The sequence below is a fragment of the Rattus norvegicus genome, chromosome 11, assembly GCF_021556685.1.
Source record: "Rattus norvegicus strain SHRSP/BbbUtx chromosome 11, alternate assembly SHRSP_T2T, whole genome shotgun sequence".
Lineage (NCBI taxonomy): Eukaryota > Metazoa > Chordata > Mammalia > Rodentia > Muridae > Rattus > Rattus norvegicus.
Genome location: NC_141544.1, coordinates 65407395 through 65434622, shown reverse-complemented (window position 1 = coordinate 65434622; position 27228 = coordinate 65407395). Strand labels below are relative to the sequence as shown.

Below are 27228 nucleotides of genomic sequence, written 5' to 3'. Positions count from 1 at the left end.
GGTTCTGTCTATCTGATAGTCTATCTGTCTCTTGTTCCTGAGTTGGCATGTCTTTCCTTAGATTTGGGAAGTTTCTTCCGTTATTTCATTGAATATATATTCTGTGCCTTTGATGTGCAAATAGTTTTCTTCTATGCCTATAAATTCCTATGTTTGTGCTTTTTTCCTAGGGTGTTCTGGAGTTTCTGAATGTTCTACTTATGAGTTTTAAAAACCTTATCATTTCCCTTGATTGAATAATCCAATTTCTTCACATTGTTTTCAAGCTCTGATATTTTATCTTCTATATCATCTAGTTTGTTGATGGTGCTCCCATTGAGTTTTTTTTTAGAATTATGAATACTTTTATTTCCAGATTTAGTTTGGATTTTCTTCAGTATCTTTAATATTTCTATCTCTTGTATTTTCTTGAACTTCAATCAGGAGTTTATTCATGTCCTTAAATTTGTTAAGGTATTTGTTGATGTCATATTTGAATTCCTTAAAATTTTTGAAAATTCATTTAAATTTTGTGCCTTAAGTTTGGCAAAGTTATTCTCATTAATGACAACTATTACTACATTGGTAGTTTGAGGAAGAGACAAATCAACTTTTAAAAAATTACCATTGCTGTATTTTTGCAATGCAAACTGGGCATCTGGATTAGGTTATTATTAGGTATGTCTTTTAATGAGTGTTTTCATCCATCAGGGTGAAGTCCCCTGGTAGAGCAGCAGGCTTAGACTAGAGGTAGAGCCTGTGGTAGTGGGTCTCTTTCAGGGGATGTAAGCCACCGAAGAATGTCCTGAAGATGAACCATTTGGGGAGCTTGGGAGCATGGTATGTTTGAGAAGGCTGAGAGGAATAATTCTCCTCCTGAGTCTAGCCTGAAGTATTGCCTGGGAGCCTCAAGAGGGTCCCAGATAGGAGAAGGCAGAACTTAGGATGAAGCTGAGTTGTATGCATTTCTATGTTAGTTAAACTATATTAGTTTAGGGGAGAGCAGGCAGGGTTTTGGATAATCTAGTTATGAAGAAGGAGAGACCTTATCATATAGCAGTTTTAGAGCTTGGTCCTGAAAAGGCTGGAAGGTGTTGGGAAGCCTTGGACACATGAAAGTGAAGGTTCTACCTGGCACTGCAGATTATATAAATTCAATGTAAGGTAAGTACGCTTCATTTTATTTTTAAATCTTTATAAAATAGTTCAAAGCTAATCAGCTTCCTTGTTGGGCCACTCAACTTGCAACTAACTCTTTGTGCTTCTGAGTAGGTTCTTTTCCTTATTCCTTCTTAAGCCACCCTTCAGCCTTCCTAGCTTACCCTGAATCTATATGACCTGCAGTGACAGGTAGAATGAGCACTGGAGAGATGACCCAGCTATAAAATCTAGGCTTATAAGGAAAGTAGCTTTAAAGGAGAATCATGGACCTAAAGTTAGCTGCATGTTTGAAATGCACAATTGATATTGATATACATGTACATATATTATGTATAATATATATATATATGTGTGTGTGTGTGTTTGTGTGTGTGTGTGTGTGTGTGTGTGTGTGTAAGAGACCATTACCACAAGCCCCAGGGTGTTCTTTAATTGCCCTTTCCTTCCCTTTTTATTGTTGGAACCCTTCTACTTCATCCATGTATAAACATGATAATTAGGTTGCATTTTCTATAATTTTATAATACACACATGATATACTACATTCTCCTTTGGTCTGGCCGAATATTTTGATCCTTTAACGTTTGGATTTATTTCTTTGTTTGATGAATAATAACCTATTCTATGAATAAACGATAGTTTTATTAACACATTCAACATTCAGCATGCTTGCAAATAGATCTGTTCATGAGCATTCCTGTAAGCCACTTTTGTTGTCCCTAAGATTTGTTTTCCCCAAAGCAAATCTTCACTTCAAGGGTAATAAACAGAAAGAAATGACCAGACTAAAAACAAACAAACAAACAAACAAACAAACAAACAAACAACCACAGGACCTGAGGTCAAGTGTTAGGCAGTATTCTGTCAAGTCAGTTGATCCATTGACAGATGTCTTAGCTTTGTCCTGTATTATATTTTTCAATGAAATGAATCATGTTGGGAGTTATAACCCACCAGTGGTACGATGGTCACAACATGTCTGATGTATGGCTCCCTTGAATGAAATGTTCTGTAAGTGAGCACATGACATAACAGGACTATATAGCTAATGCTTCCTGTTTGCTGATCCCAGACCTGGTTGTTCCCTAGCTGTGAACCTCAGGTCTGTTATAATTTTAGAGAATGTTTTTATCTCCTGACCCTCTGTCACGAATCTAGGCCAAGTCCCTATAATCATACTTTATCTACTTTTCCCTGCCAACCACCACCATTTTGTGCTGCAGCAATTGAATTTTCTTTGGGCTTTGGCCAACTTGATGATCTCTTGGGAGGCCTTGATACATGACTGAGGACAAAATACTGATGACAAAGGAGTGTGTCTAGAATATGGAATTGATTTTGGCATCTTTATAAGTATCTTATAAACTGTAAGAGTAACCTGAGTTTTAGTCAATTGCTTCCTGAGGCCTTGTATATTTCTCTAAGCTGTTTAACCAATTTTTTCCATTATAGACATGCTTTTGGTATCCACAAACCCCTCTGACTTTCATATTTGCTCCTGTGGAGTGGTTGCTGTGGAGAACTTGGATGATGCTAAAGGATTTCTGGCCACAGAAGTAAGACATGGTAGTTGTAGAAGTGAAGTCTGGTAAAGGCAGTGAGAAATGAAGCTAACATCATAACACGTCATCTTCAGGTCTGGGGATCTGGCCTTACGCCACCTGAAGGTGGAGGCTGCTTCTCTCCAAAGTTTACTAACTGGAGAATCACATATTTTCAGAAGAGTAGCATTAAAGCTAAAGAAATGTTGACAAATTTCAACTTTATAGTAAACTGTTAACTTACTCTAAAGTCTAAATTTTGCTTTCTATCTATATAGAGTTGCCTTGGTATTGTTATTTATTTATAAGTACACTATAAGACCATGTGGTCTATAGAGTTTGACTTTTCAATTTCATTTTATAAGCATTTTAGATAAAACCTCAATATGTTTTGGTCAGGCATTTGTTCTGTTGTTTATTGAATCATTCCTCCAAACGAGATTTATCCTGTCAATGTCTTAGAGAGTCTTTTATGTATTATATTCATTCAGTCTTACATTTCTATAAATAAAGTTATTGAAAAAGAATATTGAATGTAGACTCTTCCATGCTTTCTTTATACAAATTCTAATTAGTTACTATAATAACTACATTCTTCTGGGGCTACATGCTGTGTCTTCTTAGAGTACAGTGATGTGGTGATATTGTTATGGAGTTAGGAAACACCTAGAGACCATCTTAACTCTATCCAGTTGTAATTAGCTGAATATTATTTCTTCTGAATCTGCCTTAGGTCCTGTTGTTGCATTTGAGATTGAGGTCCAGCTTAAAGGGGAGGGCTCTTAAAGGCTAAGGTCACAATTACCTCATTTCTGCAAAATTTATGGCTACGTGAGGGACAGTCTCACTCCCCCAGCACACAAAGATAAGCAAATTTACATGAACTAGAGCAGTGGCTAATTACTCCACAGCAGTCAAATAATTCTGGGGAGAGGGTGAGGAGTCAGGGTTGCCAAGTATATCATTTTAGGAAATTAGGTCAGAAACAAAAGGCTACTGAAACAGCTGCTTAGCACAAAATGGAGTTGCCATTAGTCATCACAAGATGATATGCCTTTCTTGACACCTTTCACTGTTATAAGATGAGCAGGCTCTGGAATAAAAGCTGTTGAACATGTGGGACAAGCCCCCCAAAAGATTCAGTGATAGCTTTTATAACCATGAAAGACAGAATAATGAACCTCTCGTGGCCACTTAGTGACCCGTTGCTGGAAAGGAGAAGAGAGGAGCGGGGTGTTGAAGGGAACTACTGAAGCTACTGGACACTGGACAAGCCAAGTCCTAAGCCTTCCTAATTCCCCTTTAAAGGACTAAGCAGAGTGCTAGTGGCCAAGTGCCAAAGGGACCAATTTCCATTGCTTTGAGCCCAGCTGTCTCTGGGCCTGTGGTGTTCTGCCTCTCATTCCTGCAGCCCACAGTCTAGTGCAGGGTTGTGTGACACATGGCAGGGTGAGGTGCCTACTGGAGCCATCAGACAAAGGAAGGCACAACCAGCCATCTGTTTCTCTTCTCACAGAAAGCCATAGATGTCTTGGGATTTCTTCCTGATGAGAAGTTCGGGTGCTATAAGCTCGTTGGAGCCATCATGCACTTTGGAAACCTGAAATTTAGACAGAATCCCAGAGAAGAGCAGCTGGAGGCTGATGGCACAGAAAGTAAGACTTTACAAACACATAGCTCATAGTTCTATTCAAGTATCAGTTCCTAAGCTCACCTTATTTTATTTGCATTTCACTTGATCTTTTTTTAACTTGTTTGTTTGTTTTAGAGAAAACTGAAAATAATCAATACTATTTTCTTTAATTACTGTTACTTATTTGATTTTTTTCATGTAGTGCTGCTGAGAATTGAATTTAGGGCTTCATCCCTCTTAGGCAAGCCCTCTATACCAAGCCCTCTGTTATTGTTGCTAAAAAGTGTTGTTTCAGTCATTGTTCTATAGTGTCTTCCTCTCACAGCATAAGAAGCATTTCTCCATTAATTACTGGTAATGCCAGTAGATTTTTTTTGAGCACTTGTGGAATATACTTTTAGCTCATGGACAATTAGTAAAAATGATGGAGCAAATTGTCAAAAAAAATTTTTGACTGGTATAAGGGGTGATGGTGTGCTGGTCTGAGAAAAAAACCCTTGTAATTTCAAAGGCAAACTGACTCCATCCTGTCAAAACTAGAATGCTTCAAGTACTCTCCCTACCCCCATTAAAAAATGTCAGAATTCTAGCATGAATGGGAAAGGGCTCTTAAGCACTCTGCCCTTAGTGAGGGCCATCGGCAGTTGACAGCTGATAAGGGAGACTTTTCTTCGGGAATGTGGGACCAAGTCAGTAATAATAGTAATAATAAGAGTAATAGGGGGTTGGGGATTTAGCTCAGTGGTAGAGCGCTTGCCTAGCAAGTGCAAGCACCTGGGTTCGGTCCTCAGCTCCGAATAATAATAATAATAATAATAATAATAATAAATTTAAAAGAGGTTTTGATTCTCAATGGACTTGGAGGGAGATGGATAAGATTAAAATATATGCATGTATAAAAATTCCAAACAGTAAGTAAAAATACTATGAAAAACTATGTACTTAATCTATTAGAAAGCATGAGAAACATATTACATTAGTCATCTCTCTAGATTGATATAAAAGCAAAACATCACAATTATTTAAAAATAAATCACAGCGGTGGAATGATTATATTGAATTTTTAAATTCCATGTAAAAGAGATGCTATATCCATTTAATACTTTCATAGAATAGTAGGTTTAGTTTTAAATATTAATTATCATAATATTTACATAACAAAATTGAGCACACCAATGATATCTGTGCATCTCTCCGAAAAGAAGTATATTTACATTATTTTCTGTGTCATTGAAAATTAAATTATGTTAAGCTTCTTTTTTGCTTTATTTTCAGCCACTGAAAACCATAGTTGTAATTTCTATCTCTATGAGTTTGACTAGTTTAGGTACTTTATGTAAGGGGAACCACACAATACTTATATATTTGTATTTGATTTATTTCACTAAGTACCCTATCTTCAAGTTAGATATGTATTGTAGTATGTATCAGGATTTCATTTCTTAAACATTAATTAATATTCTGTTGTACATATTTATATTGTTTTCTTTTTCCATTCATCTGTTTATATAGATCCGGATTGCTTCCACTACTTGTTCTAAAGGAATGTTAGTATAAGAGTATTAGTTTCATTCAATACATTTAATCCTTTTGTGTAAATCTATCTGTAAGTTGGATCTCCGTTTTAGATGCTAACTCTGTGCTGTGCTTTTGAGGAGCAGACCCATTGTTTCTTCAGTTGTCTCATCTTATAGTACCACACACAATACACAAAAGCTCCTATTCATCTCTATACCAACACTTGTCTTGCTTTTGTTTTTATAATAACTACTACTCTGATAAAAATATAGTAATGTCTCATTACTATTTTGGTTTGAATTTTACTCCTGATTTGAGCATCATTGTGGTGTGTGTGTGTGTGTGTGTGTGTGTGTGTGTGTGTGTGTGTGTGTTTGAAATTAATCTTTGTTAAGGTTGTTAAGGTCCTTTTCTCAGTTTGTATGACTGTGTTGTGTAGCTTGATGTCAATATGCAGGTGAGGGCTAGCACCAGTTAGTTCAAGGCCAGTATTAGTAATAAAAATAAGGCAGGGACAGAGTTTTTGTAAGGCAGGAGAGACGGAGAAGGAAGGAGAATCAAGATGGAGATGGAGAAAGATGACCCAGATCCAGATGGTCTTGAATTGACAAGGTAGTTGGGATAGATTTCTGTAGGCAAATTTATCTTATTTAGGTGGGCAGATTATATCCTTAGCAATTGGTTGTAAGTTTATTGTGTTGATGTATTGTGGATTGAGATTTTAACATATAAATCTGATTGTTGGGTTACAGTTTGTTGAGTCATGATTTTACTGGGACCAGAGAGTTCCTGACTGGCTAGGGATGGACAGGGTGACTAGCAGTGGGAGCCGAGAGACCGCTTGGACTAGAAGATAGCTAGGCTAATGTAGCGTGGTGCCACACTGGAACCAGCTGCCTTGAGATAAATTAATGTTAGTTTTATATGGCGCTACAGTGCAGGAAGTAATGATAGGGAGTGACCTCCAAGAGTGTGGAGTGGTGACATGTGGGAACTGGTCGTGTCTATTTTTTATTTTGACAGCAACAGTGTTGCATATCCTTTTACTGTTTAACCCAGCACCAGGAATATTTTTGTTCTTGAGAATACATGTGTGAACATGATATTATCCTGGCTCTGAGAGATACAGGTCAAACAAATATGTATCAAGTGAGAATTCCCTGAAAATAAAACAGAATGAAAGAATGATGTCTATGAAGATATGGATGGGTTTGGTGTAGATACACTGGTCATGTGCTTTAGAAGTCACAGGCTTGAACATAGATGTTGATAAAATGGGAAAATGATATGAAGATTCTGTAATCTTCTTATATTGTCTCAGATAGGCTTTTATGTCAACTTATTTTGCTCTGTTGTTTTGTTCATACTTTGAGACAAAGGGGTTGTTACTGTTGCTCCATTATTAATTTCTGAGACTGTGCTCTCACCATGTAACTGGTTAAATTTCATGGCTGAAGTGTCCTCTTGGAAGTGAGCCTTCCAAGTAACTGGGACTATAGCTGTGTACCACTAAGGCTAGTAAGAGAAAGACTACTTTTGCCTCTTTTGCTTTGTTTTGTTTTAAACATCTTTATTTATTAGCATATATTAATTGTACAAGATTCTAGGTTTTATTATGACATATTCATACTTTTGAAGAGATGTTCTTATTTCAGAAGTCAGACATATTTACTAATAACTCAGAAATAATGATGTGTCAAATAACTAATCTTATCCACTCTTTCTGATGACATATTTTCTAGTTCTTGCCAAGTGTCTTAATCTTCCCCACCCATACCTGCTTTAGGACTAAAAAAAAATACTTTCTATATAAAGATAGACTTTGAGCATGTTTTCTCTATTGTTAAGTACTGCCCCTAAATCTAATTTTATCCATACAAAAGGTTAATTTAAGTTTTCAGTATGCTATCTTACCTTAAAAGTTAAAGAAAAAATTACATCCATTATTCTAGGTTTACTTCTTAATCACTCGGATTTATCTCAAACATTTACATTATACATCACATATGCACTCTGGTTTTTGGATGTGTATAGAGAGAGAATAGTAAAGAGTCAAAAACAAAAGAATACAACAGTAGCATACACCTAAGTATAAATCATTTCCCTTGTATTAAATTCTTAAAGCTCTTCAACAAAAAGGAGAAATATAATTCTATAAGTAAATATCGATCTGATCTTTATAAAAAATACCTATGAGCATAGTATTTATAAAAACAATTTTCCCATTTTATATATTTGTTTCATGAAGTTCCTACAATTTCCCATCATCTTCCTCAAGCCCTCGTGAATGAAGCCCTGTCATAGACTATGTCAACCTTCATTTCTTTTTCATGTCATTTCTAGTGTATAAGCATCATATCTTGTTTGTTTGCCTCAGTTGATGTGCACTTTTTCCATTTGTCACCTATAATAGTATTATTAGAAATACTGTGTACATTTTTTATAAATGTCTTAATTTCTCTTAAATACATATGCAAGAGAGAAGTTGCTTGGTCCTACAGTGACTCTGCATTTACTCTCTAAGAAAGTGTTAGATTATTTTCTACAAAGGCCATTCCACACACGTATCTTCACCAATGCCTGTTACTTCTGTTCAATAAGAGCCATTCCGAAGGAATTTTAAGTGGTGCTTCAATGTGGTTTGATATGTATCTGCAAGGAGATTATTTCATTTAACATTCAACAATTTATTTCAAAGCGGCAATCTATATTTTTACATTGATCTAACTGCATTTCTGTCTTCTAGGCAGTGGATCTGTCTACAATGGAATGATTTCAACAGTGTTTTCTACCCTCTTTTATTCTTTGTCTCATCCCTACTCCATTATTCTTTCCCTTATTGACATCTTTCCTTTCTTTTGTGACCAGATGCTGACAAAGCTGCCTTACTCATGGGCATTAATGCTTCTGAGTTGTTGAAAGGTCTTATATATCCTAGAATCAAAGTTGGTAATGAATATGTTACCAGAAGTCAAAACATACAACAGGTAAGGTAATATTTGAGGTCATAGTAATTGTGTGAACATGTAATTACTTTACACACATCATATTTACATATTTTCAACAACTGACAATGTTAGCAATAACTTTGTAGTTATTGTACAGTAGTGAAAAAGGCTACTGTGGTGAGTATTTAAAATGTTCTTAAGAAAGATGTTATAGTGGTACATGACTATTCTGCATATTTGACAATTCTCCCTTAGGTAACATTTTACTTGTGATTTTTATCTTGGTTGTCCAGCTAAGAAACTTTCAGAGCTGTGGAGTATTTATGTGAATCATCTTGAAGCTGAAACACCTTTATATTTCCACTTTCTTAGTGTAATTGACATTTGGTTACATTAGTGGAGGAGAGGAATGTATGTATGTTGAAGATAGTTAGCATTTGAAAGAATAAGAAATTGAGAACAGACATGAAAGATAACAGTCTCTATTGATTTAGTTTGGTATAAATAGCAAATGTTCTGAAAATGGCTGACTTAAGGCTTTTCCTCATACAGTAAATATGTCCAGAGCTACTGAGTACTGAGGCAATTTAAGTATAGCAGCACAGTTTAATTTATGTATGATATATATATATATATATATATATATATATATATATATATATATATATACATGTGAGTGTGGTACAGACTATACTGCAGAAATGCATATATACCAAAATCTCAGTGGCAACAAATTTTTTTTCTTTTACCCAAACTAAATTTAGTACTTATTGTAAGAAATTATTGAATTGCATTCTTATGTTACTTTGGACCCACAGCCTATGAAGTTGTGAACAGGGGAAAACAAGTCATTTGTGGAGGGAAGGCCTCACACATCAACTTGGGCCAGTGGTGCTAGGACTTTCACTCATGTCCAATGAAGAGAATTTGTCAGATTGTCTCCTCACTGTAAGAGAGGTGATGAATGCGATTGTTCTAGAAAGAGGAAATGGTACAGTGAAGTTATAACCTAGTCTCTGTCACCCATAACACCCACATATACACACATGTACACATACACACATACACACACATACACATGCACTTACACTTACACACATGCATACACACATTCTCACACACATAATACGTGGACATACACATACACATATACACATACTTGCACATACATATATACACTCACACACATTTGCTCACATACATTTACACACACACATGTGCATGCATATACACATACACCACCCCCAGTATTAGACATTGGTGACACTGAAGAGGCACTCAGGTGGCAGAGGCTTGGGAATCATAATTCAAGATCATCTTCTGATGAATTAGTTTAAGGCTATTCAGGGCCATGTGAAATTATCTCAACTCTTCTTTCTCCTAATGCAAAGAAGCAAAAACCAATAATGAAATCTCACTAAACATAGTTGATAGACTGGATGTGTGAAGACCATAGCAGGCATGAACATCATGGAATTACCTTCAGCCTCACTGAGAAATTAGAACAGTGGCAGAGTTTACAAGGGGTAAGGGAAATGTCTCATCTATTTTACACTACCAATGCCTTCTTTAAACTTAAGTCTAGTAGTGAAAATGATAGTGTTGTAACTCTGTTTACCATACATCTGGAGATGTGCCTCAGTAGTAGAATTTGCCTAGCATAGATTTAATTGTCAATGCAACACACACACACACACACACACACACACACACACAAAGAGAGAGACAGAGAGAGACAGACAGAAACAGAGACAGAGAAAAAGACAGAGAGACAGAGAGAGACAGAGACAGACAGACAGATAGACACAGACACAGACACAGAGAGACACAGAGACATTTAAAGTAACCTTGGTGACCTTTAAGGCCATAGATTATGGCCAACATTTAGCATAGTGCTCTATAAACGGTAGATGCTCTATAAATGTGAAGATAATTAACTTAGGTGGAAGTTGAGTCATATGATCAAAAGTATTTGAGCTACTTCCTAGTGTTAGACATGTTTGTCAGTGTCATTGTTTCCTAGACATCTACTATAACATGGATGTGTGATATGCAGTGACAATTGATTAGGGTCTTTCTGTTTACATAACCAAAGAGCCTGTATGAAGACTGTAACACCTGCCTCTTAAAAATAATGTGCTACAGAGGATTGATTTGAACTCCAGGTTTTCCTCTAATAGAACTAGTTAATAAAACTAGTATGTTATTTTTCAAAATTAAAGAAACAAACTGCCTCATCGTCTTGGGGACAGTTAAAGAGAATTGTCTTAGCCTCATCATGATAGGAAAATCTGTTACATGATGATTGTCCCATGAGGTCAACCTTGATTCAGGAAGGTGAGAATCAAACTGAGAATGAAAATAATAAAGAGTTGGAAGTCAAAATTAGTCAGAGTCTCCAAGAGCACTATTGGGATGGAACTTCTGGGAAGGTAGGTGAGTTGCTGATGGTTACTCATTTTATCAATCAGCTGTATCGGCAATAGTCAAGCATGTCCTAGGGATTATAGATTTTAACATTAAATATTAACACTTTAAAAACTTTACTTGACACAGTTCATTAAAAGAAATCGCCTAATATTTTTTTCGATAATGAGAGAGACTTTATTTAAGACTACTGTAATAGAGATGTTGCAACAGGGAGGTGACTTTGGACTTAACTCCTAATACAGCCATGGCAAGTAGGAATTTATAGGTCAAGAAAGGGGAAAGAGGGGGCTGGGGATTTAGCTCAGTGGTAGAGCGCTTACCTAGGAAGCGCAAGGCCCTGGGTTTGGTCCCCAGCTCCGAAAAAAAGAACCAAAAAAAAAAAAAAAGAAAGGGGAAAGAGGGTGAATGAAAGCACATTTCTAAGCGAAGACATCATGGAAAAGGGACCATGGTTGACTGAAATAACAGACCTCTTGCTAAGGACAGGCTACAAATTTATACATGACATGAGGAATAAAACATATCATCAAGTATTAAGGGCAGAAAAGTCTTCATTAAATGATAGAAAAGCATGTTCTAGTAACTAGCTGGAGTGAATGTGGGAATAGTGCATTTCAGAGTCAGTACGTTTGGGGCTGTGTTTGAATCCTGCTATCTTTTTTTTTTTTTTTTTTTTTATTAACTTGAGTATTTCTTATATACATTTCAAGTGTTATTCCCTTTCCCGGTCTCCGGGCAAAATCCCCCTCTCCCCTCCCCTTCCTTATGGGTGTTCCCCTCCCAACCCTCCCCCCATTGCCGCCCTTCCCCCATAGTCTAGTTCACTGGGGGTTCAGTCTTAGCAGGACCCAGGGCTTCCCCTTCCACTGGTGCTCTTACTAGGATATTCATTGCTACCTATGGGGTCAGAGTCCAGGGTCAGTCCATATATAGTCTTTAGGTAGTGGCTTAGTCCCTGGAAGCTCTGGTTGCTTGACATTGTTGTACTTTTGGGGTCTCGAGCCCCTTCAAGCTCTTCCAGTTCTTTCTCTGATTCCTTCAACGGGGGACCTATTCTCAGCTCAGTGGTTTGCTGCTGGCATTCGCCTCTGTATTTGCTGTATTCTGGCTGTGTCTCTCAGGAGCGATCTACATCCGGCTCCTGTCGGTCTGCACTTCTTTGCTTCATCCATCTTGTCCAATTGGGTGGCTGTATATGTATGGGCCACCTGTGGGGCAGGCTCTGAATGGGTGTTCCTTCAGTCTCTGTTTTAATCTTTGCCTCTCCCTTCCCAGCCAAGGGTATTCTTTTTCCTCATTTAAAGAAGGAGTGAAGCATTCACATTTTGATCATCCGTCTTGAGTTTCGTTTGTTCTAGGGATCTAGGGTAATTCAAGCATTTGGGCTAATAGCCACTTATCAATGAGTGCATACCATGTATGTCTTTCTGTGATTGGGTTAGCTCACTCAGGATGATATTTTCCAGTTCCAACCATTTGCCTACGAATTTCATAGACTCGTTGTTTTTGATAGCTGAGTAATATTCCATTGTGTAGATGTACCACATTTTCTGTATCCATTCCTCTGTTGAAGGGCATCTCGGTTCTTTCCATTTTCTGGCTATTATAAATAAGGCTGCAATGAACATAGTGGAGCACGTGTCTCTTTTATATGTTGAGGCATCTTTTGGGTATATGCCCAAGAGAGGTATAGCTGGATCCTCAGGCAGTTCAATGTCCAATTTTCTGAGGAACCTCCAGACTGATTTCCAGAATGGTTTTACCAGTCTGCAATCCCACCAACAATGGAGGAGTGTTCCTCTTTCTCCACATCCTCGCCAGCATCTGCTGTCACCTGAGTTTTTGATCTTAGCCATTCTCACTGGTGTGAGGTGAAATCTCAGGGTTGTTTTGATTTGCATTTCCCTTATGACTAAAGATGTTGAACATTTCTTTAGGTGTTTCTCAGCCATTCGGCATTCCTCAGCTGTGAATTCTTTGTTTAGCTCTGAACCCCATTTTTTAATAGGGTTATTTGTTTCCCTGCGGTCTAACTTCTTGAGTTCTTTGTATATTTTGGATATAAGGCCTCTATCTGTTGTAGGATTGGTAAAGATCTTTTCCCAATCTGTTGGTTGCAGTTTTGTCCTAACCACCGTGTCCTTTGCCTTATTACCACCGTGTCCTTTGCCTTACAGAAGCTTTGCAGTTTTATGAGATCCCATTTGTCGATTCTTGATCTTAGAGCATAAGCCATTGGTGTTTTGTTCAGGAAATTTTTTCCAGTGCCCATGTGTTCCAGATGCTTCCCTAGTTTTTCTTCTATTAGTTTGAGTGTGTCTGGTTTGATGTGGAGGTCCTTGATCCACTTGGACTTAAGCTTTGTACAGAGTGATAAGCATGGATCGATCTGCATTCTTCTACATGTTGCCCTCCAGTTGAACCAGCACCATTTGCTGAAAATGCTATCTTTTTTCCATTGGATGGTTTTGGCTCCTTTGTCAAAAATCAAGTGACCATAGGTGTGTGGGTTCATTTCTGGGTCTTCAATTCTATTCCATTGGTCTATCTGTCTGTCTCTGTACCAATACCATGCAGTTTTTATCACTATTGCTCTGTAATACTGCTTGAGTTCAGGGATAGTGATTCCCCCTGAAGTCCTCTTATTGTTGAGGATAGCTTTAGCTATCCTGGGTTTTTTGTTATTCCAGATGAATTTGCAAATTGTTCTGTCTAACTCTTTGAAGAATTGGATTGGTATTTTGATGGGGATTGCTATCTTTTTTTCTAATTATTTGCTCCAGATGCTCCCGCTGTTGATAGCAGGTCTTAAGACCACACCGTTCAAACCAGGCTCTGGCATATACCATCATAACATACCTGGGTATATTTAGTTTATTGTTAATAAAAACATCATTTATCTCATCTGTACATTTGAAAAGGAGGCACAGTGTTAACTTTTTTTAAATCTCCTCCTTCCTCCAACCCATTCTTGCTTTTCTTCTCCTTTTCTCCTTATATTCACCAGAATTCTGTGACCATAGAAGATTAACAAATCAAACATTGTTGAAAGAAGATGCTAAAGATTTACTTTTATAATTATGTGTATGAATCTGTATGTGGGGGTAAGCATGTGAGACTAGAAGAAAAAATTTGATCCTCTGGAACTGGAATTACAAGCAGTCGTGAGCTGCCTGGGTGTAGCAAGCAGTCTTATACCACTGAACCATCTCTCCACACCCCTTTACAAATATTTATTTTTATAATTTTTGAGGAAAAAATTTACATATGATTTCTAGGTAACCTATGCAGTTGGTGCACTCTCTAAGTCAATATATGAGAGGATGTTTAAGTGGCTAGTGGCACGCATGAACCAGGTCCTGGATGCCAAGGTGACAAGCCACTTCTTCATTGGTATTCTTGACATCACTGGTTTTGAAATACTTGATGTAAGTATACATGGTAAGAGCAAAATCAATGAATATTTCAAGGAGATTAAAAAATTCAATTTGTGAAATGTAACTACTAGAAAACATGATCAAAGCATGCTAAGAATCATTATACTTGATATCAATGGGCATGCTAATGTGGAAAGAGTAATATTTTGAATATCTTACAGGTTATCATTCCTAGATAATAACTATAGTCAACTAATCACTGTTCAAAGAAGGAAAATTAGTTTCTCCCCTGGATGAGCTTGTTATAAGCTGTCCAAACAGAATGGTTGGTCAGCCCTGAAACCATATACAAGTAAGCAACAAAAACAGACTCAGCAGATTGTTATAATGCATTTGCACACACACACACACACACACACACACACACACATTTAACAGTAGTAATTAGAGAAAAAAGGCTATGAACTTGAGAGTGGGGGAGCATGGAAAGAGTTACAGGAAGGAAAAAGACGGGAAACTGATATGTCTATTTCAATTAGGGTATAGTTAAAGAAAACCAAATTAACAAATAAAAATAATTTTTATACCTAAATTCTAAGGGCTTTTTCATTAGAGGATAGCTACAATTATTAACATTTATTATTATTAAATTAGTGTTAACTATCTAATTTCTTAATCTATATTTAAGTCAGAGTAAATAGAGGCCTTTTGTGAATTTTTAGTCATAGCTCAATTGAACATTATTTTACTGTAATAATCATTAGTTTGTAGATATATCTGAAGGAGACAGGAATTTAGCTGAGTACTTTTAATGGTTAAGTATTCTTGCCATCATGTGATGACAACTACAATTTTTTTCTCATCACCATGCATTCTTGCAAGTGGAACATTTAATTCTCCTTCCTCCCTATTTATAGTACAATAGTCTCGAGCAACTCTGCATCAACTTTACCAATGAAAAGTTACAACAGTTTTTCAATCAGCAACTGTTTGTTCTGGAGCAAGAAGAATGCAGGAAAGAAGGCCTTGACTGGATGTCCATTGACTATGGTCTGGATTTGCAAGCCTGCATCGATCTCATTGAGAAGGTACAGTATACATGTACCAGTCCTCCTTTGTCCTTTTTCATTTACAAACTATCACAGCTTACCATGTTGATCCATCTAAGGAAGGGGCCTCTGTTAGCACATGAGGAATGGGTCTGGAAGGCTCCATCCATTTTCTCCTGGTGGATTTTGGGTTCAAGACCCATAACATTGCAGCTAAACTTTCCTGTAACCTGCCATACTCCATCATGTGTAACACAGCCTGCCTATACATTTGTAGTTTGTGCATTATCTCCATTGTTAAAATGCAAGGGGCCTTGTTTGAAATCAAATGACCACGTTCTGTTTTTCTCAAGGGAAAGACAGAGCTGAAAATGTAAACTCTGCAGCTCCTGCCTTATTAACAATGAGTATACCCATATCCGGGGAAGCTTAAGGGAATTTGACAAATTAGCATGCTGGTAAGCAACTGATCTAAGTTCTTAAAGTTGATACCAAGCAGAATATTATTTGTTCATTTAATTGGACCAGTACCCGTTAGTTTAAGTAATTCATCAGAATGTTTCATGGCTTGTTAAATTAGTTGTAGTATGTGGTTTCTGAATTGTGTGAGGCCCCTTCCTTTGCTCTATGCTATGGGGTTTGGTAAAAGGGTTCATGTTCTCTTTTTTGTGCCTTTGTCCACAAGAACAAGCATTGTCACACAGTAGTAAACTCTGTGCCTATTCTTGGTTTAATCAGGAATTGTAGTACTATTTGGAAAAAAGTCTAAGTAGGCCAAAGCCTTTGCCTTCCTGAAAGTTCTTCAGATACTCTAAACTTTGTCACCAACCCTGTCAGGAAGGATGTGAAAATTAAATAAATACACTGTAAAGATAATTTAAGGTTTTAGATAAAAACAAATCCTATTATTCTTAAAAGGAAGAAGCATGACGTTGATTTACTTTGGTCAGTGACTTCCCAATGGAGAGGGAAGGTTGATAAGAAAAATGGATTCCCTATACCACATAAACTTGTTAAAATAATAGTAATAAACTAGCCATACTGTGGTGAACTGTGTGTATGTATGTGTTGGTGTGTGTGTATAGGTGTGTGTGTTGGTGTGTATATTTATATGTGTATGTTGATGTGTGCATATATGTGTGTGCTGGTGTGTATGTGTGTGTGTGTGTGTATGCACATGTGTATGTTGGTTTTCTGACTAGAGATAAAACAGAGCTTCAGATTGGCAGAGAAAGAAAAACTTAATTTTTAGCAACTGTCACTTCTGTCACCTGCTGACACTGCTGATAATAAGACACTATTTTCAAATAGAAAGGAGGGATGTAGAAATTGTTCAGACCATGGTAGGTCAATGTCATTGACTCTCATTTGACCCAAGGTTATTGCCTCATTTATTCTGGCCTCGAGTTCTCCAGTTATATTCTAGCAATGTCGATGTTATTTCCTGTCGATTTTCTACTGGTTTGATAAAATGTGAAAAAATATTGACTGGGTATTAGAAAGCAAAGATAAGTCTTCAACTACTTCAAAGAACTCAGGTTAGATTAATAGCAAAAATTCTCTTGAAAAATACAATATTTTGAAAAAAACAGTATATAGATTTGGAGAGAAAATTGTTTATATAATGGTGAAATTTAGTTCTTGATATAGAAGGACTCATGGGAGAATTTAAATTTAAAGTAACTAGAGTACATCAATATGTACAAACTATGTTGTATTATACATATAATGCATATTTATAGGCAGAAGAATTTTCTGTCTTTTCCTCCCCTATCCATTTTCTTATGTTTTCAGGGACAGGCAAGCCATGGTCCTCCATCTCTACCTCCTTTAGATTTTCATCTATGAACTTGAGATAATGAGGTCAATGCAGTGCGGGTCACACATGCAACACAACGTGGAGTCAGACAGACTTGTTCTTTGTCCTTGCCATTGGGAGTTTAGCTTCACTATCAGCTTGGTGGTCTATGACCACTTCAGAACAATAGTTCCTTGGAACTATAATGAAGCCTATGCCAATTCCCTGCACAGAATGGATATTTGTTTATATCTTTGTGACTGTTGTCTGGTCTCCTCTTCCTAGAAGATTTCACCACAACATAAAACAACTATGCTGGCTACAGAGTGTTGCTCAGCATTGGTTTATTAAATAATTGGATGATATTACAGTTATTTTAAAGCACATCAAGGCATCTTTTAAAATAAGAGTTTTTGACTTTCAAAATATGAGTTTCTTGTCTTTTATATTACTGGTAAATCAATTAGCTGGACTTGAAAAAGTAATTTTCAAACATAAAAAGTAGCATGTTTTTGAGTTCACAGAAATATTTGTCTCATACTGAATTTAGTACCAAGCTTAGCCATTAATTAATTTCTTGAAGCTTACAGTGACCTCCTTCCATGTAAATGCTGTGAACAAACCTATTAAAGGATTAACTCACACCAGTTTTATTATTGAAATATTGTAGTTTAGAACTTAGTTTACTTACTAAAGCATTATCATACAATTACATATTTATAACTATGTATGAGGCTTCATAAAGAGATTATCCCTCTTATTTCTTGACAAATATCCAAAGTTTTGTGCTTGAGAGCTTGTTACTCTTTCAGTATGTCTTTTAAGTCTCTAATATTCTCCCATGGGATTAGGATAAGGTTTTAGAATTATATTGGATTTAAGAAAAAATTCACGTCAGGTTTTAGCATCGTAACAGATGCCGAGCGTGTTACATAGTGGATTACATTATTAGCCTTCCATGGCTGACTTGGCCCAAATTAACATTTTTCTCTTACATTTGCCTATTTACCTTTTCCTTTTTTTCAAGTTTAGCCATCACCTGTTCTCCATTAACAATTCATAAAGAAAAAAAGAACTCATTCCAAAGAAATCAACTAAATGAGTATTAAAAATTCACTATTAACACGAAATTTTTGGTTTTTGTAACGTGCCAATACATCTAGGAGGAACAAAACCAATACCAGTTACTAAAACATAATAATAATAATAATAATAATAATAATAATAATAATAATAATAATAATAATAATAATTCAATTTCATATTTCTCAAAAACAAAAACTTTGGTTTAAATATAAGATCAAGAGATGAGATTATAGTAGGACTACACAAATCAAACCTGAAGCAGAACAAACGAAATAGAAGTTCATTATGCAGAAATACTTTCTGAGAGGTTTATCTGATAGAACCCATGCCAAAAGGATTGTTTTCAAACTAAACCTATTTCACTAAACTATGTATAAGACCTATTAACCATTAATTCTTTCAAAGTCTTGTAGGATGTGTTTCGACCATACTCATCTCTCACCTAAATCTTCCAGGTCCACCGTCCTTCTCTATCCACCCAACTATTAAAATTTGTCTTGATTTTTAATCCTACAAAAGCAGTATGTGTTCCCAAACTATTCTTGACTGTGTGGTCTTCTGCTGGGACATAGTCGGTCTGCTAGGGGCTACACTTTTAGAGAAAATTCTTCTCTCCCTCTCTCAGCTACTAACAATCTCAATAAGTTCATGGCTAGGAATGGATGAACTTTTTTGGAATAAGTTTTGATTGCTTCTATATAGTGATATGCTGTCAATGACTTTCCATATCACTAGGCAGCAAATATTGCAAAAATTTTCTAAAATATTTTAAACCCTGGTAACATCCCAGCATTAAATAGATACTGCAGTCTCCAAAGAGGAGTTCCTTGGTTATACTAATTTTACGATTTTAATATGAAATAATTAACATTTAATATTAACATTTCAAGTATCAGGTTATATCTTGTTTGCCTGCATATTTTTTAAAGATTTGTTTTATTTATATGAGTACACTGTAGCTGTCTTCAGACTCACCAGAAGAGGGGATTGGATTCCATTACAGATGGTTATGAGTCACAATGTGGTTGCTGGGAATTGAACTCAAGACTGGAAGAGTCAGTGCTCTTAACGTCTGAGCCATTTCTCCAGCTCCCGTGCAGATTTTTTAACTTCATGCCTTTTCTTTCTTTTCTTCCTCTTCCTCTTCCTCTTCCTCCTCCTCTTCTTCCTCCTCCTCTTCCTCCTCCTCCTCCTTCTTCTTCTTCTACAGTTTTTCTGTCTATTGTTCCCATCCAAGCGGGCTAGGTTCCAGGATTCAAACTTTTCCATATTGAAGCATGTATTCAATGTTCACCCATCAATTGTTCATTAGAAATTTCCTGAGGATTTAAACTAAGAGTAAAAAGGTGTACATCCCTGAAAGGCATCATCTTTCTAATCAAGAAATTTCTCTTATAATTGAAAAGATGTCTTAAAACCAAGACCTTTTCCCACCACATAGATAAATCTATTAATCAATTACTTGTCTCTTCGTCCTGTTGCTGAGGTATGGGTCTCTCTAGGTTATGTGGATGGATGAACATGTGGCTTCTAACATTGAGCACAGTAGCTCAACAACTTAGTTGTCATGGTGTCCATATTTTGTTCATATTCTTAGGAATTTGACACCTTTACACTTAAGGTCACATGAAAGCTGCTGGCGGAACACAATGTGGAATCAGGGGCTGAATGAACAGCTAAGAAGTCGGGCTTTGCCAGCTCCGAAAAAAAGAACCAAAAAAAAAAAAAAAAAGAAGTCGGGCTTTGAGGCAATAGGGTGACCTTCAATTTCTGCAGGAGGATAGGATGGCCATGTCTAATTACACTGCCGAGAAAGAATAGAAACGCAGGCATTATACCTGGTTCATCTCAGAAGGGGCATCATTTGCTGGAGGACCTAATTCAAGGTATACCTAAGCCCCTTTTGGATTTCTCGAGATGTCAAGGAACCCAACAATGTCAGATCTAAATGATCACACAGCAATGTGCAGATAATGAACTTAATTAATAAATGTATAATGTCTTTTAAAATGGCTAGATGTAAAATAACTATATTAAAACACACAACAAAGAAAGGTCTAGAGTCAAAAAAAGATGAGTTTTACATCTGAGTGGACTCTTAAACTCCTTCAAATAACATCAACCAGGGCACAAATGCTAGTGATGTTAGTTGCATATAAATTTAACAAACCCTGTGATATAATTTAAAAGCTGCCCCTCATTGGAAGAAGACTCTGAAATATGAAGTAAATTTAAAATGCCATTTATTAGAACCAGTATGAATTCCATTGAGGGATAAACTCCAAACTATAAACATTAACATTATTTTGACTAAAGATTCGTGATTATTGAATTTGATTTTGTCATTAAATCCCTATTTGTGGCACTTTTAAACTTCTACCCTTAAGTTTATCTAGAGAACCATTTAGATAATGACTGTATAATAACATATGCTGTTTGAATGAAACCACTATGGAAATTACAGTATTTGCTGGAAATTCATTCTCCCTTGTGATGCCTCTTCACAATGGGAGCAAAGGGTGAATTGTGTTAAGAACATAGTCCTTCAGTCCAGATATTTTTATTTAGCAAAATGTTTGGAAAATGTCCTAATCTAAAATAAAACAATTAAAATGAAGGTCTTCAGGCAATCAGCTATCAACATTATAAAAATAGAGTATAAATGAAATGCTACTAAACAAAATTAAACACAGAATTTATTTAGAATAAAAAAGAGAGAAAAGTCCAGAGTGACCAGAACATGTGCATATAGAGATCTATAAAGTCCTGACAAGAAAGGGGTAATATTTAGGTTAGCACATCAGGAACAAATGTTATTTCTTCAAGTTAAAATAGATAAATAGTGAGATGATGTGAGAACAGGCAAAGTTCGCTTCAGAAATGTCATGTCCCTACTTGGAGCCTCCAATATTCAAAAAGAAATACCTAAGGGAAAAGGAAGGACAGATTGTGAAGGGCTTTTAATGAATTTATTTCTTACTTTAAGCAATGGACATAGGCTGGGTTCTAAACATGGCAATAAAGAAATGAGAGGAACTGATGTTTAATCTGCTGTAAAATAAGAAGGGTGGGTAGACAACTGAGAAATCAAGAGGTCTTGAGCTAGAGGCCCCAAAAGTTCTGGTAATAAGAAAATGATTGTGGAAGATTTTTGAGAGAGAGAGAGAGAGAGAGAGAGAGAGAGAGAGAGAGAGAGAGAGAGAGAGGAGAGAGAGAGAGGGGAGAGAGAGAGAGAGAGAGGAGAGAGAGAGAGAGAGAGAGAGAGAGGAGAGAGAGAGAGAGGAGAGAGAGAGAGGGGAGAGAGAGAGAGAGAGAGAGAGAACCATAGTACAAGCGTTCTGAGTCAAACCATTTACTGTGAAATATAAGTGTAATATAATTGTTGTCAACTTAATGCCTCAAAGTAAATCTGTGGAGGATTATCTAGATTAACATTAACCTCTGAGAATGTCTGTGATGGAATCTCTTGATTAGGTTAATTAATACGGAAAGAGCCATCTTAATTGTGGGCAGGACCATTCCCTGAGTAGAGAACCCTCAGGGCAGTGCAAGCTGAGTGGTAATGAGCAGTGCTCAATGCTCTCCCCTTCCTGGCTTTGTGAGTAATGCCAAAAGCTGTCTTGAGCTCATGCTGCTGTCACATTTTTACAGTGATGGATTGGAACTCGGAACCCCTGCTCTCCTCAGATGCTGTTATCGTAAGAGATTTTATTATAGTAACAGGAAAAAAAAACCTAAGGCAATAGCAAAGACGTTATGAAATAGCAAAGAATTACTCCTTCCAACTTATTTGGAAGCTAACTTGTTGGAGATCTCTGCATTCATTAGAAGTTTACATCTCTAGAGCAGCGGAGAAATAAAGAAGACCTTGAAGATGGTGATTTGCCCTTTTTTGGTGCTGTAAAACCATTTACACTTCAAAGTGTAAATCTAGTTGTTTACCATCAAACTTCTACTCACAAAGTCAGTATTGACTTCACTGGGGACCAGGGACCAGGGCCTCTCCAGGTGTGGATACTGTGAGCAATGCTTGTCCTTATGAGGCTTTGCCATGGCCCCTTGTTTTTTGTTTTGTTTTTATTAGATATTTTTTATTTACATTTCAAATGTTATCCCCTTTCCTGCTTTCCCCGTCCATAAACCCCCTATCCCATCCTCCTCCCCCTGCTTCTCTGAGGATGTCCCCACTCCCCAACATCTCCTCTTTCCAGTCTCCCCGCTCTGACATTCCCCTGCACTGGGGGTTCCAGCCTTGCCAGGACCAAGGGCTTCTCCTCCCATTGGTGCCCAACAAGGCCATCTTCTGCTATATAGGCAGTTGGAGCCATGGGAATGTCCATGTATACTCTTTGGGTAGTGGTTTAGTCCCTGGGAGCTCTGGTTTGTTCTAACAGGCTTCCTCTTAGTCGATGCTTCTATTTTTTAAATGAGTCATTCCAGCTTTGGCTGCTGTTATATAGAAAACTACACAGTATGAGATGGAGTTCTCCCAAGAGATCGCATGTGTGCATGAGTTCATCAGCTATTCAAGATCTGTCATTCCACTTTTCTTTTCTCCTCTCCTGCTTCCTTCATTGTTCTTATTTTTTCATGTTGCCAAGAACTCACAAAACCAAGTGTTTTATGTGCAAGATGGGCATTTATTTTACACCAGATGCTTTGTGCTGACAACACCTCTTTATTCACTGCTTTTCAAGTCTTTGGATAAATGGAGGAGCCAGAAATTACTTTTGGAATGTTCAATGTTTTGTCTATAAAATGTAGGTTGTAGGTCCATAAGAAAAAAATTTAAAGGATAGAAAAGCTAGGATCTGCGAAATAGCTTAGTGGGTAAAGTGTTTGTCACAGAAGCCTGCAATCCATTCTGATCTATGGAACACATACAAAGGTGGAATCAAGGAACCCACTCTACAAAGTTGTGTTACAGTCTACACACACACACACACACACACACACACACACACACACACCACACACACACACTGTGGTATGTGTGTTTACCGCCCTGTCATACAACTACACAATACTAATAAGTTTTCAAGCTAAAATATGGAAAACATAATATATATAATATATAGATCAGAGTGACAAATAATTGAAATTTTTATTTTCAAACGTCTGATGAATCATTATGTGAAATAAAAATGAAACTCATTTCTGTGGCTCCAATGAGATATTTAGAAGAAGGGATTTTACATATAAAGTTTGTTTTTAATACATTATATAGCCAGAACCTTGATGCTGGTGTGATTTCTCTGCCTGAAAACATTTAAACATAAGCTGTTACCCTTAGAAAGCAGTTCTGATGAAAATTCAAGGATCTATTAGGTAAGTTAGACCAGATCCTCAGTCTCTCCTCCAGACTCAAGAGTGAAAAGGGCTGGAGGGAATCAAAGACCTGTGCTCTTGCAACAAGTAAGCTTCTCCTATCTTAGTGGTTATGGACTCATACTGCACCTGTTTCTCTGAGCTATTTTGTGATGGATTATAAGTCTTTTTGGCTACATACTTCAGGACTGGAGCCTATGTCTAAACCACATTTCCATATCTCTGATTATCTGAAATGGTGAGTGGATCTTGGAAAGCACTTTGAAGTTATTTAGATAGCGAATAGGTAAATGATATTAATATAAAATATATATATATATAAAGATCAGCACCCATGATGTTTCCTTGTTTGTCAAATGTGTTTTCCCTGTGTGTGTTTCTCTGTGCATATTGTTTAATAGAAGGATTCATTAGAATTTCTCAGGCTGAAAACTTGTCCTACACTCATGATCCTCTTCATTAGGCAGTTGTGACACAGTTCTACTTTCAACTCCCTCACAATTCTAGTGACTTCCCACAAGCTCTGAAACTGTGTCCTTGAACAAATGACGATGCTTGGTAAGCCTGCAGCCTGGTATTACTGAAACACCACTTCTTTTGTTTGCAGGTGCCACAGCGAATGAGCGGGTAGCAGATGGGTTGCAAAGACTATGACCATTTAGAGGAAAATTGCTTCAGGAAGTCATACCCTTTTATCTCCCATCTTCTTGTACATCCCTAAAGCCCTTTAAAATGTAAACACCATCATTACATCATAACTTTCCAATTTGCTTGACTGACTCCTGCCCTAAACCATCTTTTCCTTCAAACACAAATCAAATCACATCACTTCATGCTACATGTCTCCCAAAAGGCTTCGCATTGCATTCAAACTCCAGTTGTCTTACACCCTGTAAGTTCTTTGCAGTCCGGCCTTATTTAACTTTGTGACTTTTTCCTTGTACTATGTGTCCTGGCTGGCTTTGCTGGTGTTACACATGCTTCTGACGGGATCTCACACATGCAAGCGTCTTCTGCGGTGCAATCTCTGTCATCTTCCTTTTCTCCTTTCTCTATCAGAATACTTTAACCAGATAGATGTTTCTGGATTTCTCTTATCCAGGGCAAAGAGGCCTCATGGTAAAATCATTTCCACCCTCTTCATTATCAATCTTTCTACTTTACATGATTTCTTCAAAGCACATACATGGAACTAAGTTAATTCTTTCATAGTTATTTTCTCATTTTGCCTATTTACTCTGTCCCTCATGAATGTTATTACAGTGTGAAGCTCACCACTGCCCCTGCTGGTGTCAGCACGACAATTCATGTAATATGTATTCACAGGACACAGAGTGTGGTTAGCTTGTTCTTGTCAACTGAGTTCTCTGTGAGAGAGCCATATTGACATACTACTGGAAACACTCTTTCCTGATCATTTTTGGAACTCACTCTTATCCTCTCCTGCAGCCCATGGGCATTCTTTCTATCCTTGAAGAGGAATGTATGCTTCCTAAAGCTACTGACAATACCTTCAAGACCAAACTCTTTGCCCACCATTTTGGAAAGTCAGCTTACTTCCAGAAACCCACAGCTCCTGAGAAGAACTTCGAAGTTCACTTTGAACTTGCTCATTATGCAGGAGTGGTGAGTTAGTCCTACATTTCCAGTCTCACATTTTCTGGTCTCTATATCAAATGAACTTGTCTAAAATCTTTAGCTAATATTTTAGTACTGCTTAGATTAAATGATAACATGAATAAGTACATCTAAGTGCTAGAGAAGAGGTGGTGTCACCTTTTAGTGACATGGTTATACTACAATTACTTATACACCGTGCTCAGAAATCTCAGTGTGAATGCCGTCATCTGGTCTCAAAACACGGCCACTGTAGGAAGACCTAGAGACCATTAAGGTCATGGGACATTTCCCCTTGTTTGTCTTTCTTTTAACTTGACATTGTGTTAGTGATTGCAAAAATCACCTTTTTAAGAAGACATAGTGTGAAGTAATGGTCTCTAGGTCTCTAAGTTTTTGCAAATACAATTCTTTTTTTTTTTTCAGAGCTGAGGACCAAACCCAGGGCCTTGCGCTTGCTAGGCAAGCGCTCTACCACTGAGCTAAATCCCCAACCCGCAAAAACAATTCTTAATGTGCTCTCTTGCCTGTCCAGTGATATGTGCCATTCTTCCTTCTTAGAGCTAGTGATTGTAAGAGAGCAGGTGTACATTTCAAACAAAAATGATCTCCCAAGTGTTCCCAGAGAGTTTTTCTTGAAATCATGAAATATGGTTATAACAATATGTAAAGCACCATTGCATGTGCTAACGTTGCCTGAGAACTCACTATACATCAGAGAGAAGAGCATCCTTTTCCTAGTGCTGCCTATAAAAGTTTCCAATATGAATTATTTCCAATGGATGTAAAGACCAACCCATCCTTCCTCAGTTGCTTTTTTCTGTCCTTTCCTTTATGTTTTTCTCACTCATTACTTCCTTCACTGTTAGATATTTATATTTTCTTTTCCTTTAAAAGTGTAAATTTTAAAAAATAACCAAATTGGGCTGCATGATGGCCTTCTGAAATATTACTCAAAATTGTTACTAAATTAATACAAAAGGATATGTTTGTGGAATTTTTAAAGCAATGTACAATTTTCCATATTAATGCATGCTTTTTCTTATTTCATTACCTGAAACACATGCCTTTCCAAAGGTCCCTTATGATATCAGTGGTTGGATTGGAAAGAACAAAGAGCTTCTTAATGAAACAGTGGTGGCTCTACTTCAGAAGTCCTCCAACAAAGTCCTGGCGAGTCTCTTTACAAACAATACCATTGCTGGTAGTGGTGAGTTAGATTCTATTGAAGTTTTACCTTCAGATCTGATTGTTTGGTGACCTGGCTTCTGCACAGGTCCTTTCTGCTTTCTGTGGTGTGTTTTCTGTCCTAGAGTGTTTATGACTAATTCATGCTTTTTTTCTAGACTTACCTACAAAAGAAATAACTGACAATACAGCTTGATGTATGGTTTGGGGACAATAATAATCCTCATATATATTAAAAACCAATCTAGTTTTATGAATCTTAATTGGCTTTATTGGTTGGCAGTCTAAAGCATAACAAAACAAAAAAGATTCCTATTACAGCAAACCATGACATGAGTAAGAGGTGCTATTTTATCTAGAGACAAAAGGATGATGTGCAAAACTGGAAGTTATTGAGACACCCTTGTTAATTATATCTCACATTTATTGTATGTGAACATGATTTGAATAGTTGAGTGACTGTATTTGGCTAGGACCTGGCAACTTGCTCAGGGTTAGTTATAATTTGTTTTCTTATTAATTTACAGGTTACATCATACAAAGAAACATTTGAGCAAAATTCAAGATGTGTTTAG

General features: G+C 36.9%; 1 protein-coding gene across 1 annotated transcript in view; it reads left to right on the top strand.

Annotated features, from left to right (window-relative positions):
• The window catches only part of Myh15 (myosin, heavy chain 15), a 141357-nt gene that overhangs the window by 28741 nt on the left and 85388 nt on the right, over positions 1–27228 (top strand). Inside the window, exons 10-16 of the mRNA NM_001446751.1 lie at positions 2593–2696; positions 4198–4336; positions 8701–8819; positions 14489–14638; positions 15505–15675; positions 25298–25474; positions 26543–26695. Of these exons, the coding sequence (NP_001433680.1) occupies positions 2593–2696; positions 4198–4336; positions 8701–8819; positions 14489–14638; positions 15505–15675; positions 25298–25474; positions 26543–26695 (1013 nt within the window). The remainder of the gene's footprint in view (positions 1–2592; positions 2697–4197; positions 4337–8700; positions 8820–14488; positions 14639–15504; positions 15676–25297; positions 25475–26542; positions 26696–27228) is intronic.